At 40.4% G+C, this 14,715-nt stretch overlaps 1 protein-coding gene across 1 annotated transcript in view; it reads left to right on the plus strand.

Annotated features, from left to right (window-relative positions):
* TRPC5 (transient receptor potential cation channel subfamily C member 5) overlaps window positions 1-13,487 on the plus strand; it is a 254,409-nt gene extending 240,922 nt beyond the window's left edge. Inside the window, exons 8-11 of the mRNA XM_004769088.3 lie at window positions 4,083-4,286; window positions 4,532-4,573; window positions 5,568-5,657; window positions 8,226-13,487. Coding sequence (XP_004769145.1) covers window positions 4,083-4,286; window positions 4,532-4,573; window positions 5,568-5,657; window positions 8,226-8,918 — 1,029 coding nt within the window. The 3' untranslated portion in view covers window positions 8,919-13,487. The remainder of the gene's footprint in view (window positions 1-4,082; window positions 4,287-4,531; window positions 4,574-5,567; window positions 5,658-8,225) is intronic.
* The last annotated feature ends 1,228 nt before the right edge of the window (window positions 13,488-14,715 follow it).

Genomic DNA, 14,715 nt, shown 5'->3' on the forward strand with positions numbered 1-14,715 from the left:
AACTTCTTAGCGTTTAAAACACAAACAAAAAGCTTAACTCACACAGGAATTTTTTTTTTTTTTAAAGAGCACTTCCAGATACTGGGGTACCTAGGCAAGTTTGAAAATGTGACTCAATCCATCTGAGGAAATTCTTACTGAATAGCTACTTCATTTCAAGAGCTATGGAAACATTGTGCAGATGAAAGTTTGGCTATTTGGGGCCATCAAAAGTTAAAATCAGGGGCTCCTGGGTGGCTTGGTGGGTTAAAGCCTCTGCCTTCAGGTCAGGTCATGATCCCAGGGTCCTGGGATCGAGCCCCACATCGGGCTCTCTGCTCAGCGGGGAGCCTGCTTCCCCCTCTCTCTCTACCTGACTCTCTGCCTACTTGTGATCTCTGTCTGTCAAATGAATAAATAAAATCTTTTAAAAAAAAGTTAAAATGAAAATTCAAGGTTTGTTTCTGGTGTTATGGGCTCAGCAACGTAGTGGAAAGAACCCCTGTCCTCCTCTACATGCCAGCTTGCCTACAGCACCTTTGTCTCTCAAGGCAGGATTTCAGGGCAGTGATGGTTACTATACCTAAAATTGTACACACATATATAAAATATATTATATTTATCATAATATATATTATATATAATACATGTATTATGTGTGTGTGCACACGCATGTGCATGCATGTGTATGCACTTAATGTACTGAAGCTGTCTTAGTCCTGGGTCTCATTAAGGGCATTCAAATGCTTTTCCAGCATACTCTCTTATGAATTTGGAGGAAAAAAATCTATACATCCTTTTATATTTTTACAGGTTGACATCTAGATATGTCATCCTAAGTTTAAACCATTGCAAATGACACCATTTCTGGAATAGGGTAAATACTGACATTTAAAATAAAACTATCCAATCACTCATTTAAATGTATCCAATGGAATCTGAATCCCATAGTGATTTGTAACTCATAACCATGTATTTAAAAAGTAAATGGCAGGGCGCCTGGGTGGCTCAGTTTATTAAGCATTTTGCCTTCGGCTGAGGTCATGATCCCAGGGTCCTGGGATCAAGATCAGCATTGAGATCCCTATTCAGCAGGGACCCTGCTTCTCCCTCTCCTGCTCCTCCTGCTTATGCTCTCTTGCTGTCAAATAAATAAATAAAATCTTTAAAAAATTAAAATTAAATGGCTAAAATCTTCTTTAAAGGCAGGAAGTTTACATCATTCCTTTTCTCCTTGAATTCTTATTTCCATTCACATCCCCACAGGATTTTAACCTAATGCTATAAAATTTTTGTTCTAAATATTTTATTACTATCAATCATGCTATAACAGTTCTTCATAACAAAACTATAAATTAAATTTTAATTTTTTTATTTCCTGTGGCCAGAAGGTAATAAATGTTAAAGCATTTCCTTTGAATTAAGTTATGATTCCATGATTAGCAGTACAAAACAGCTCAAAAGAACACAAATATATTTACAAATTCTGATAACTAGGATGTAAAAATACATTTTTACTAGTAATGAATTGCTTAAATATGTGAATAGGGCTTTCCTCTAACTAGTTATTATATCCACAGAATATTAATATTCAGGAACAAAATTCAGCATCAACTATATTTTTATATTTTTATAAAATTAAGTGCTAAGAAACCTTTTCATATCAATAAGTATATGTGAATGGACAGTTTTATTATGCCATTGTCACTCAATTTCCTTGAACTCTGAGTTACATGCCAAAAAGTCATGTAAAGATGTTTCGTAAAATAATATTTTAATAATCTATCATCTGACAACTTGATTAGGTTTGCTTTATATTTTATCAGAAGCAAGGAATTAAAAACCATATGACTTAGGAAAGGATTTGTTACTCAAGATTATAGTCATTCAGTCTCTCAGTTTCTGGGAAGTAAGCCTGCCTCCATGTTACAAGCCTTCCTATGGAGTAGACCATGTGGCTAGGAAATGAGGAAGTTCTTCAGGCAATAGCCAGAAAGGGACTAAGATCCTCAGTCCAACAGTGACAGATTTCACTTCATTGAAAGTAATGTAGTTTCCTCTATGAAAGACCTTAATGAGTGTATGAAAAGACAAGATGCAGACAGGAAAAAAAACATTTGCAAGCCACATTCCTGACAAAGAGCTTGTATCCAGAATATAGGTATACCTTGTGTTTTTTTAAATGAGATTTTATTTATTTATTTGACAGAGAGAGAGAGCACAAGAAGGGGGAGCAGCAGAGAGAGAAGGAGAAGCAGACTATCTATCCACTGAGCAGGGAGCCTGAGGTGGGACTCCATCCTAGGACCCTGGGATCATGACCTGAGCTAAAGGCTTAACCAACTGAGCCACCCAGCCACCCCAGGCAAACCTCACTTTATTGTGCTTCACACATACTGTGTTTTTTTTTTTTTTAACAAATTAAAGTTTTGTGGCCACCCTGCATCAAGCAAGTCCATCAGCACCATTTTTCCAACAACATTTGCTCACTTTTTGCCTCTGTCTCACATTTTGGTAATTCCTGCAATATTTCAAACGTATTCATTATTATTCTATTTGTTATGGTGATCTGTGATCAGGGATTATGACTTGCTGAAAGCTCAGATGATGGTTACCATTTTCTGGCAATGAAGTATTTTCTAATTGGGGTGCCTGGGTGGCTCAGTCAGTTAAGCATCCAGCTCTTGATTTTGGCTCAGGTCATGGTTGCGGGGTAGTGAGATCGAGTCCTGAGTGTGGCTCTACGTTTAGCACAGTATCCGTTTAAGAATTCTCCCCCTCCTTCTCCCTCTGCTGCCCCCAACTCCTTCTCTCTAAAATAAATAAATCTTGAAGGTATTTTCTAATTAAAGTGTTCACATTTTTTTTAAGATTTTATTTATTTATTTGACAGAGAGAGATCACAGGTAGGCAGAGAGGCTGGCAGAGAGAGAGAGAGAGAGAGAGAGAGAGAGGGAAGCAGGCTCCCCGCCGAGCAGAGAGCCCGATGTGGGACTTGATCCCAGGACCCTGAGATCATGACCTGAGCCGAAGGTAGTGGCCTAACCCACTGAGTCACCCAGGCACCCCGTGCACATTGTTTTTTGAACATAATGCTATTTCACACTCAACAGACAGCAGTATATTGTAAATGTAACTTTTATATGCACTACAACAAAATTCATTTGACTTGCTTTGTTGTGATATTTGCTCTACTGTGATGGGTCTGGAACAGAGACCACAATATCTCCAAGGTATGCTATATATATATATATATATATATATATATATATATGAATTCACCTATAAGAAAACAATGCAATAAAAATTGGGTAAAGGATCTGAACAGACACTTCACCTGGGTGGCTCATCAGTTGAGCATCCGACTCTTGGTTTTGGCTCAGGTCATGATCTTATGGGTCTTGGGATGGAGCATCCCCCTTCCTCCATCCCTGCCCCGTTGGGCTCCACACTCAGCTGGGAGTCTGCTTGGGGGTTCTCTCCCTTTGCCCCTTCTCTCTCTTTGAAATGAATCAATAAATCTTAAAAAAGCCTGCCCACACCAATTCCATTCCTTAAAAATAACTGCTGTTGACAGTTTGGTATGTACCTGTCTAGAACATGTAAGCATGTCCTATAAAGGGTGCTTCAGGTGCATAAATGGCATCATTGTACACAATAGAGGCTTTATGTTGCTTTTTTCACTTCCAGGTCTTGGCGCTCTTACAGATATTTGGATCAGCGCATATGCACATACATATGTTCTATCTATAAAATGGTGATAGATCTACTATATTTGTAATAGCTATATTGCAAGCCATTTTGTGGACATAACATCATTTACTCAAGCAAGCTCCCACTGTTGGATATTTAGGTCACTGCTAGCTTTTTTGCTGACAAGCTATGGTGCTAACAGCGAAAGACCCTGTGCATACCTCTTTTTGCAAGTATAATGATCAGATAAACCACTCAAAGAAGGATTACTGGGTCCTGGGGTATGTGTAACTTGAATTTTTATACCTACTGATAGATTGCCCTCTAAAGAAGCAAGCCGAACTTTGAGAAGGAGGCATGGGTGCATTTTGCAGTTTCCCATTCCAAAGTCTTGAACTTCCCTTTCACAGGATCATGCCGATATTGAGTGGAAGTTTGCAAGGACAAAGCTCTGGATGAGTTACTTTGATGAAGGTGGCACCTTGCCACCTCCTTTCAACATCATCCCCAGTCCCAAGTCATTTCTCTACCTTGGTAACTGGTTTAACAACACCTTCTGCCCCAAAAGAGACCCTGATGGTAGACGGAGAAGGCACAACTTGAGAAGCTTCACGGTAAGGCTTTTTAAAATTCCATTTCTTTAAAAAATTTTTTTTTCTAGCTTCCTCCCTGACTGCCCCCCCTTCATGACAGTCCCTATATTAAACAGCATAAAATCACTCCAACCTACAGAGGTGTGGGGGGTTGTCAGGCAGGAACTCCTGTGTTGTCCTCCAGTCCTAATATTTAGAAATATGTTCAAGTGGATGGGCTGCTGGGAGACAACTGATGTGAGCTCTCTGTCCTTTGTCAATTACAGGAACGCCATGCTGACAGCCTGATACAGAATCAACATTATCAGGTAAAGCTCATCCCAGGGACTAAACAAAATTGTTCTTGGTCAGTGGTGTGACCTTGGACAAGTCACTTAACCTTGCTGAGCCCCGGTTTCATCATCTGTTAAACAGGGGTGATATAACTTCACTCACAGGGTTGCGAGAATTGAATGATAATTGCATAATAGTGTGTGGGCATGTGGGTGTGTGTCCTGGTATGTTTAGCGGTAGCTATCATCTTCACCCTTACTGACACAAAGTAGAGTGACCACGTGTGTGCCATTCCCAGGAGGCTAAGTAAAAAGAGGCCATCCTGAGATGGCCTGGGTGGCTCAGTCGCGCTTCTGACTCTTGATTCAGGCTCAGGTCACGATGTCAGGGTCATGGGATCATGCCCCATGCACCTGCACCAAGCTCTGTGATCAGTGGTGTGCCAGATTCATTTTGTCCCTCTCCCTCTGCCCCTCCCCCACTCTCCCTCTAAAATAAATAAAATCTTTTTTTTAAAAAAAGAGAGCATACCTGTAAAGGAGAAGTATGCATTGACTTTAAGAAAAATATCTGGATTATGTAATTAATAGACACTGAAATCAGCAGACTTTGTGACACCAAAGAGTGACTTTATCAATTCTACAAGAGAGAAGAACAACTCTCATCTCAGTGGGAGGTCTGTAGTTTAGTGTAGCCCCAAAGGGAGGGTATTAGCCATGACTTTCCAAGGATATTCCACTCTCATTATTCTATAAATGTGAATATGTGTTTGCCTTCTTTGTGGGCTGAAAGGTTTCTTGTTGGGTGAATTTGATTTTGCTGGCCTACTCTGCCAACACATTTGGACGCACAGTCACTCTTTGTTTAGCCAGTGCACTTAACTGGATTTTTGCAGAAAATGACTGGATCCCAGGAGGATTTCCTATTGCAAAGACAGTCTAAGCATGTTTTATTTCTTGACAGTGTTTCTTCCTTTCCTGAGAGCCTGAGAAGAAAACTGAATGCCCCCCCCTTTTTTTTAATTTCCAGGAAGTCATCAGGAATTTAGTCAAAAGATATGTGGCTGCTATGATAAGAAATTCCAAAACAAACGAGGGACTAACAGAAGAAAATTTTAAGGTAATTGAATCAGGAAGTGGTTTAATTTCTCACTTCACATTTCTTAAGCATTATGTAATCTTCACAGCGTTTGAGGTTTCTGGTGATCATTTGACTGCCTATAATACAGCAAAACCAGTTTTGATTTTTATCTTCTCTTAGAATGATCTGTCACTGGGGCACCTGGGTGGCTCAGTTGGTTAAGCGTCCAACTTTTTATTTCACCTCAGGTCATGGTCCCAGGGTAGTGAGATGGAGTCCTGAGTCAGGCTCTATGCTCAGCACAGACTCTGCTTGTCCCTCTCCTTCTGCCCCTCCCCCTGCCTGCTCATGTTCTCTCTTTCAAAAATAAAATAAAATAAAGTAAGAATAGTCTCTCATTCAGTCAATGGAGAGATTTCATCAATGTCTGTCATCACAATCAGCTTTATGAACAAAAGAAATTTGCCTTATGCATCCTTTTAATATTCTGGGTGTCTCCCAGTATGGGAATTGAGGGCTCTAAGTGTTGTGACAAGGATGTGGGGTGAGGGGCAAGAAAGCAAAAGGAAGATGCCTGTAGATGTAAAGGCCTTCTTTACTTCAGAGATATAAGATGAAAACCAACTAATCCATTATTAAATCTAAGATTTAATAAACCCTACCACGAAACAAAATCCTCCTGATACTAGCATTAGCCTAAAATTATGGTTCTCCATCAGGGGTACTTTTGTTCCCTAGGACACATGTGGCAATGTCTGGAGACATTTTTCGTTGTCACACTGGATGTGGGTGCTAGTGGCATCTAGTGGGTGGAGACCAAAATTGCTACTGAACATCCTACAATGCACAGGACAGCCCCCCACAACTGAGATTATCCAGCTAACATGTCAAGTGATTGAGAAGCCCTACCTTAGAACACATTCATATTTTCTTTTTTTAAAAGATTTTATTTATATATTTGTCAGAGAGAGAGTGAGCACAAGCGGCGTATGGGGGGGGGGCAACAAGCAGAGCTGGCAGAGGGAGAAACAGGCTCTCGGCTGTGCAGGGAGCCCGATGCTGGACTCGATCCTAGGACCCTGGGATGGTGACCTGAGCAGGTGAGGAAGATGCTTAACCAACTGAGCCACCCACGTGTCCACACATGCATATTTTCTAAGGAACATAAAAAGGTTATCCAGGGCACCTGGGTGGTACAGTTGGTTGAGGCTCTGATTCGTGGTTTTGGCTCAGGTCATGATCTCAGGGTCATGGGATCGAGCCCCGTGTCAGTCTCCACATTCAGTACAGTCTCTTAGGTTTCTCTCTTTCTTTCCCTCTGCCCCTCCCTACTCCTCTCTCTCTCCCTCAAAAAATATATATAAATCTTTTTTTTTAATAAAAGCCATTATCCTAAGCCATAGATGTAACTCATCCATTAAGGGCTTGCTATGTGCCAAGCACTCTACTGGGTGCTGGGGTACAGTGATGAGCAAGATATCACCAGCCCCCACTCTCGTGGAGTGACACACAGTAATAAGAGAAGGTGACAAATGACTGAGTATTGTGACAGGATAAACACAGGGTGCTGTGGGACAGAGAGGAGGGACACTCAACTAGGATCTGGAGAGTCAGGGCAGTTTTTCAGAAGAAGCTGTGTTTAAGCTGAGGCTTGCGGGAGGAGCCAGATAAAGGAGTTGCAGATGAGTGTTCTAAACAGAGAGAACAGCACGGGCAAAGGTCCAGAGGCATGAGAGAATACGTCCATGCAGGTGGACAGTAAAGAGCCCGAGGAAGGAGTGGGAAGAGCTCACATGGGCCCTTGAAAGACCTTGTAGTCCTTGGAATAGCATTTCTACTTTTACCCAAGGCCAGTGACAAGTTACTAAAGAGTTTTAAGCAGGGGAGCAATAGGATCCAACTTAAGCTTTTAAAAGGTGGTTTTTAAAGGAGCAATCTAGCATCTGGGCAGCCAGCTAAAGATAGAAGACATTTCCTGGGGATGCCTGGGTCAGTCAGTTAAGCGTCTGCCTTAACTGGCTCAGTTAACTGGCTCAGTCAGTTAAGTGTTTGCCTTCGGCTCAGGGTCCCGCATCAGCCTCCTTGCTCAGGTGGGGAGCCTGCTTCTCTCTCTGCCTGCTACTGCCCCCTGCTTGTACCCCCCGCCCCCCGCCCGCTGACAAATAAATAAAATCTACACCGACATTTCCTGGGAACTTCAGTCAAAGAGCAGTCTCTAACCTGACATGTTCCACTTCCCTACTTTTATTCCTTAGGGTCCTAAAAGCTTTTCTGTCTTCCATAGTCTTCCTATATGCAGATATGCCTATGAGAGCTAGTACCTTATTTACTGGTTAGCACTTTAGCAGGGACAAGTCTGTTGGTGTCCTCCTGATGAGGGGCATCTGAAATCAACTTTGCCAACTGCACAATTTTTCCAATGGCCAGCCCTGCCCACAGAATTATTAGTATGTTTTTCTTGTGCTGGAATAATGTGAGATTTTGCTGGTAGTCTGTGTACTTTGTGATTTGCCATTAGGCAAAACCTGGGACATTCTGAAGGACACCCAATGAGCCTATTTTGAACTAAAGATCAAGCTTCTTAATGTGTCTTCTCTCTTGCCCTAGGAATTAAAGCAGGACATTTCCAGCTTTCGATATGAAGTACTTGACCTCTTAGGAAACAGGAAACACTCAAGGAGAAGCTTTTCCGCGAGCAGCACTGAACTCTCTCAGAGGGATGATGCCAATGATGGCAGTGGTGGGGCTCGGGCCAAATCCAAGAGTGTCTCTTTCAACTTGGGCTGCAAGAAAAAGGCCTGCCACGGGCCACCTCTCATCAGAACCATGCCAAGAGCTGGGGGTGCCCAAGGGAAGTCAAAAGCTGAGTCATCAAGTAAACGGTCCTTCATGGGTCCTTCTCTCAAGAAACTTGGTCTCTTGTTCTCCAAATTTAATGGTCATATGTCTGAACCCAGTTCAGAGCCAATGTACACCATTTCGGATGGCATCGCTCAGCAGCACTATATGTGGCAGGACATCAGATATTCTCAGATGGAGAAAGGGAAAGCAGGGGCCTGTTCTCAAAGTGAAATTAACCTCAGTGAGGTAGAATTAGGTGACGCCCGGGGTGCTGCTGAGAGCAGTGAATGCCCCCTAGCCTGTTCTAGCTCTCTCCACTGTGCATCCAGCATCTGCTCCTCAAATTCTAAACTTTTAGACTCCTCAGAGGATGTATTTGAAACTTGGGGAGAGGCTTGCGACCTGCTCATGCACAAATGGGGTGATGGACAGGAAGAACAAGTTACAACGCGGCTCTAAGTCTAAGCCCCTATCCCCTGTTGTGGAACACAAGAGAAAATTTGTAATTTCCTTGCTCTCAGAGGTGACATAGCATCTGATTCCTTCATTGCCCTCCGCCCCCACCAGAAAGGAGAGTGAAACTCCCAGTATCTTCACTGTCTTTTATAGCCACATTTTCCATTTTTTTTTGTTCTTGTTAGTATGATTATTATTGCTATTGTTTGCCTTTTAATGCCTATTAACATGAAGTCCATCTCACAACCAGCTGCAGGGGTGTTTGCCCCGAATCAGCAGAGGTGCAGTCGGGTGCTTTACCCTTTGGCTTTGCTTTTCTTCCCCTTGCTTCCTTGAAGCTCCAGGTGCCACTTTGCTACTGTTGCTGCCGCGCAGAGTCCTGACCTTTCACAGGATCTCATGCCATTTCCCCACGGGGCTGAGGGAGGTGTTCGGCAGTCCCCACCAGCTATCAGATGAGGCAAGCCAACCTTCCTATCGATGTCTGTCGCCCATTCCAGTTCAACAAACAGCATCAAAGGGAGACTGAACAGACTCCAAAGAATTGTCAGCTTGTGGTTTCGGGGTAGAACTGGCCTTTCTCGTTGTTTTTGTTTTTAAACACAATGATTTCTCCTTATCGTGGGGGCTGTTGAGTGTTTCGTTTCTAAAAGATGTGTTAGTTTCCCCACGTGTGCCAGTAAATATTTACCACGTAGTATGTGTCCTATCTAATAAGTTAGTGAATTCCTTTCCTGTGTTTGTGTGTTTCAGTTGACTCACTACCTTTTAAAATGTGATAGTATTGAGATTAGTATTTAGGACGTGTGCTGTTTTTAAGACCCTCTGCTGTACTCTAACCAGTAGTCGCTACATCTCATACATTGGCCAAAAAAAAAAAATAATAATAATTAGCTGGTACATTTATAGGGATCTATCTACTGTCGATAGTTTTAGTCATCATTGCTATCAAAAGCATTTCTAAGGTGAAAGTCTGGGTTTGAAAATATTTTTTTATCAGAAAAATTACATCTTGCTGAGGTGTCAGAATCCAAAAAGAGCATCTTCATTTGAATTCATTGCATTCTGATGAAAAAACAATTTTAGGTCTAGATAACCTAATTCAGGTTGCAGTTTTAATATTCATTGCAGACAGCAGAATTGCATGTGTCAACTTATGTTAGATACATAACATAACCCTACTAACTTCATGGAACCATAAACGTGATCCAAATTCTGTCTTCAAAGAAAGCAGAATTTATAGATACAAATTCTTTTCCACAGATATAGATACAAATTCTTTTCCACATTTTGAAGAGTACCTCATCAAAATCTGAACGTTCAGGCTAAAAAAATGAAGTCTATGATGCATATGGTCATCATTTTGACCCAATAACCACTGAGTGATAACCTGCACACCAAGGGTGGGATTGATTTTGGGTTTTTTTTTTTTGCCTCTTATTTTTGTGGTTTTGTTTTTATTATTTTTTTACCAACATTAGCACAGAGTTGTCTCCAATTCACCCTCTAACATATGACCTGATCAGCCCTAGGTGTGGGTCCAAGAGAAGTAAATTAATAGTGCATAGCTCAGAAAAGTAAGAAAGTTAAGTGTTTTTCTGTTCTTGTAAATGTTAACAGTAACAGAAATCCATCTAAATTCATGTGTGTACTTTCTGGTACAAGTAAAATGAAGCATTTTCAAAGAATGCATATATGCCTCTAAAATAGCTTGGGACAGTGTAGTTTCTGGGTTATTTGAATTGATTCCTATTTCCAGCTCTAGCTTGGTACCTGATGGTCAAAACATTGCACATGAAGAGACAAATTGGTGGGGAGGGGGGAATCCAAGGGGGTGTTGAATAAAGCTTGGATCCAAGGAAAAGTGATCAAGAGAACAAGTTGCATCAAAACCCATCTGATGAGAGATTGTCCCCAGATAATTCTTTGATCATAGCTGAAGTGATTATTTACTCAACTCCAACTTCTCGCCTGCTTGCCTAAGTGGGACAATCATAAATGACCTTGTTATCAATAACAGGTGGTTTTCCAGAAGGAAGGTTTCTGAATTTACGGATTCGAATTTTCCAATTGTTAAATTTACTTTTGGTAATAAATAGCACTCAGGCTACCTTCCTAATTCATACTGATAGCACCAAAAACCAATACATGGCCCTATGTCATCAAAAGAAAATGATACCTCTTTCTCACAAATACATGTACTTGTGATAATCTAAGTATAATTGTTCTGGCAGTCACTGTATCAATTTGTCAGAAAACAAGGGTAGCCATAGAACCATGCTCCAATATAGTCTTTTCTCAGTTACGTTCTGAGGAGAAAATATGTATAAATGATAGCAGCCAATCTCGACGACTAAAAGAAACCAGTGTCATATTTTATGAGCAGTACATTCCTTTTCAGATCTTCTCAGGGTTATTGTCTTTATGACTTGGGCTTACAACTGCACTAGGTACCTTGAGGCCTGGTTATGATAGGGATTGAGGCCAGTGAGCTGTTAAAGCTGGACAGCTATCGCCTGCCATAACTTCCACGTTGGTGACATAAATATTTTTATTCACTTTAACTCAGAAAAGTAGGAACTCTTAACATATAAATAGAAAGGAAAACAGATTTGTGTTCACCTCTGGACCTCTATAGACCCACCGGACCAGCTACTATCAAGAAAGGTATTTCAAATACAGTACTTAAATGTCATCTGACCCCAGAGAATGTATAAGCCGATGTGAGAGTGAATTTATGAGCAGAGAAAATTGGAGCTAAGAGAGTACCTTAGAGAAAAACCACTCTATCCCAACCTCTATTCCAACCTCTTATTTTACAAACAGGAAAAAAAAAAAAAGGCCCAGAGAAGAATGACTTGCTCAAGGTCACAGAGCCAGCCAATAAATCCAAATCTACTAAGTCATACAGAAGCAAGACATTTATTATTAAGCATATATATGATATAGTATGTATAGGAGATGTGAAAATGAAATGGCCGCTATACATATATTTTTGTCCATTTGCTCCAAAACTTAAGGCTGATATATTTAAATGTAAAGTGAAAAATGTACCCCGAAGTCAAATATAGTGATACATGGTATAAGAATCATTTACTACTTGTACAAATATCTATACCATGGTTTACCTCCATTATAGCTGGCTTTCTTGTAACTTCTAGATACCTGTATTCATTTGTTTGATTCCACCACAATTCCATCAGGGTGTCCCTGATAGTAAGGGTAGATCCCACAAAGAAAATGTCTGAATTATATTAGAAAATGACCACTGCTGAAGAATCCCTTCCACTTCCAACTTTAAGTCCAGTGGAGTACAAAGACAAAGGAAAGATTTCTAATTCAAAGTCACTGTTTCTTGAAGATGCCAAATTTTACAAGGGTATAAATGCTCCAAGTTATATTTTTGTCCATTTACATCAGAATATTACAGATTTCTCTCTGCCTCCCATAGTCATTTTTTATTCTGCTCTGACCTAATTTAGGCTATTTCAGCTAGGCTCAAAACATCTAAACATCTGCCTGCAATTTGATTAAAGAACTGGGAAAAAAGTAGGGCCTCTACCTTTTGAGTGACTTAAATCATTAACAAATACTTTTTCAATAAGAACTTTATAGTTGTTATGGCAGTCCAAAAGCTCTCCTGCAAATTTCATTGAATTTCAGTGATAAATATGAGCTGATACCTTAACCAGAAAATACCAATGACCATTTGATGTTCCTATTTATTAGGTCTTGTGAGTGAGACTCAAGTGGTGTTTTGACTAACAGTTTAAGTGGCCCAGACCTTGCTTGGTTTATTAAATCATCAGATAAAAAGTACTTGAAGTTAGACAGTCATTCTTTCCTGTTTAAATGTACTTAAGAAAAGTTGACCATATTATTCTGGTAATCGAGTTTTCAAAACAGTGCTAACAAACAGATTGCTTGTATAGACATAGCCAATGTAAGTTGATGTAATTGTTCAGATCACTTAAATAACTTCTTCATACCTATCTGTCAGCTCCCTCTAACCACTGTGGCTTTGCCTAAAATCTATGGGCATTTTAGATTGTTTCTCTGGCTTATCTAGATAATTGTTCCAAATATCCACTTTGCTGGTGAAGAATTAGCCACTGGGAACCGAGTACCGCAATCCAATGCGACCATTACTTTAGGAAAGACAAATGCTATTTCTACTGGATTTCCAGCGACCTTTTCCAACACTTTGTATCTAACAGATCTGAGTTTTGGCTTGCATTGCTTTTAGGGGGATGTTTGTAAAAGCGAGATCCTTATCTGTGTTACACACACATGCACATGCCCACAACGGAAATTAATAGCATTTGATCGTTCTGGTCTTGGCCCTTCATCTTTTTGGGTAATTATTTAATCATTTTGAAGGGAGGGGGAACAGGAATAACTTCAATGGAAAGAAACTTCCTGAGATATGGTGAGGAATTTCTAAAATAAATTGCCATGACAGTATCTGCTGTAGCACAACTGTTAAGACTGAAAGCTCTTGGAATTTTGGGTTTCTTTATTTTTTTTTTTAAAGATTTTATTTATTTATTTGTAAGAGAGAGAGAGAGTGAGAGCGAGCACAGGCAGACAGAGTGGAAGGCAGAGTCAGAGGGAGAAGCAGGCTCCCTGCGGAGCAAGTAGCCTGATGTGGGACTCGATCCCAGGACGCTGGGATCATGACCTGAGCTGAAGGCAGCTGCTTAACCAACTGAGCCACCCAGGCGTCCCGGGTTTCTTTATTTTTTGAAGAAAAAATAAAGCACTTAGGTCAGATGAAAAGGCCCTACCTGCAAAAATAAAAATGCATTTTGGTGAATAAAATTAAATCTGCTTACCTTGGATTTATTGCATACTTGAGATATTATTATTCATACGCTGGTATGTGGTCTATGATTTCCACCTCTAATAGGCTACATGGTGGTCCAGAGAAGATTCCAGTAGGTGGTTTTGAGAGCTTTATTTTTAGAAAATGAAATAAATTTTCAGTAAGAAACAAAGGAGGTAATTGCTTGGGACAATACAGGCAGCAGGCCAGGCTGCTTGCTCTAGCATTTTTCAGCTCTGTATTTGTTTTATTCCTACTCTAGAGTGGACTTGTATCTTGTACGTGTTAGTATATTGGATCTGAGTTGTGGTCTTTCATTTTTTAGACATACCATCAGTGCTTGTGGTATTTGAGAGACATGCACATATCAAGAATGATCATGTTTAAATATAAAATTAAGCAGAATGCCCTTAATGCCAAAGCTAGCTTTCTTATCTGGTGTGAAAAGTTGTGAAGTTGTGCAGGGACTTCCTGTTACTACACAATGAAAGGCAATTTTTGTAGTAAATGGGATGATCCCATCACTTTCGACCATCGTAGTCAACCTTCATAAATCCGTAACTGTAACACACACCTACCCTACCCTCATTCTTCACCCTCAAAAAGAACAGCCTTTTTTACAACCATCCAAATGACTTGATAGAACCAAAAGAGGTTAAATGAAGAAGTAGGTAAAAAGGGCCTGCAGTGTGAAGGTCATTTTCACCAATTTGCTGCCTATTTTGCCCAAATAACTTTAGGTCCATATTTGGTAAAAAGGTGGGTGATCAAGTGAAGTTCTACTTTTTCTGGCGCAAGTGCTAAGACCTAATAGGCACTTTAATAGGCACAAATATAAAACAAAATGTTTTCTTGTGTGATTTGTAAAGTGACCTGAAACTGCTCTTTGAAAACCAGTTAATTTTTTTTTATCAACTTTATTGAGGAATGACCGGCATACAATTACCTGCATCCCCTTAAAATGTACAATTCGGT

Source organism: Mustela putorius, unplaced genomic scaffold (genome assembly GCF_011764305.1).
Source record: "Mustela putorius furo isolate JIRA1106 unplaced genomic scaffold, ASM1176430v1.1 tig00003901_pilon_pilon_pilon, whole genome shotgun sequence".
Classification (NCBI taxonomy): domain Eukaryota; kingdom Metazoa; phylum Chordata; class Mammalia; order Carnivora; family Mustelidae; genus Mustela; species Mustela putorius.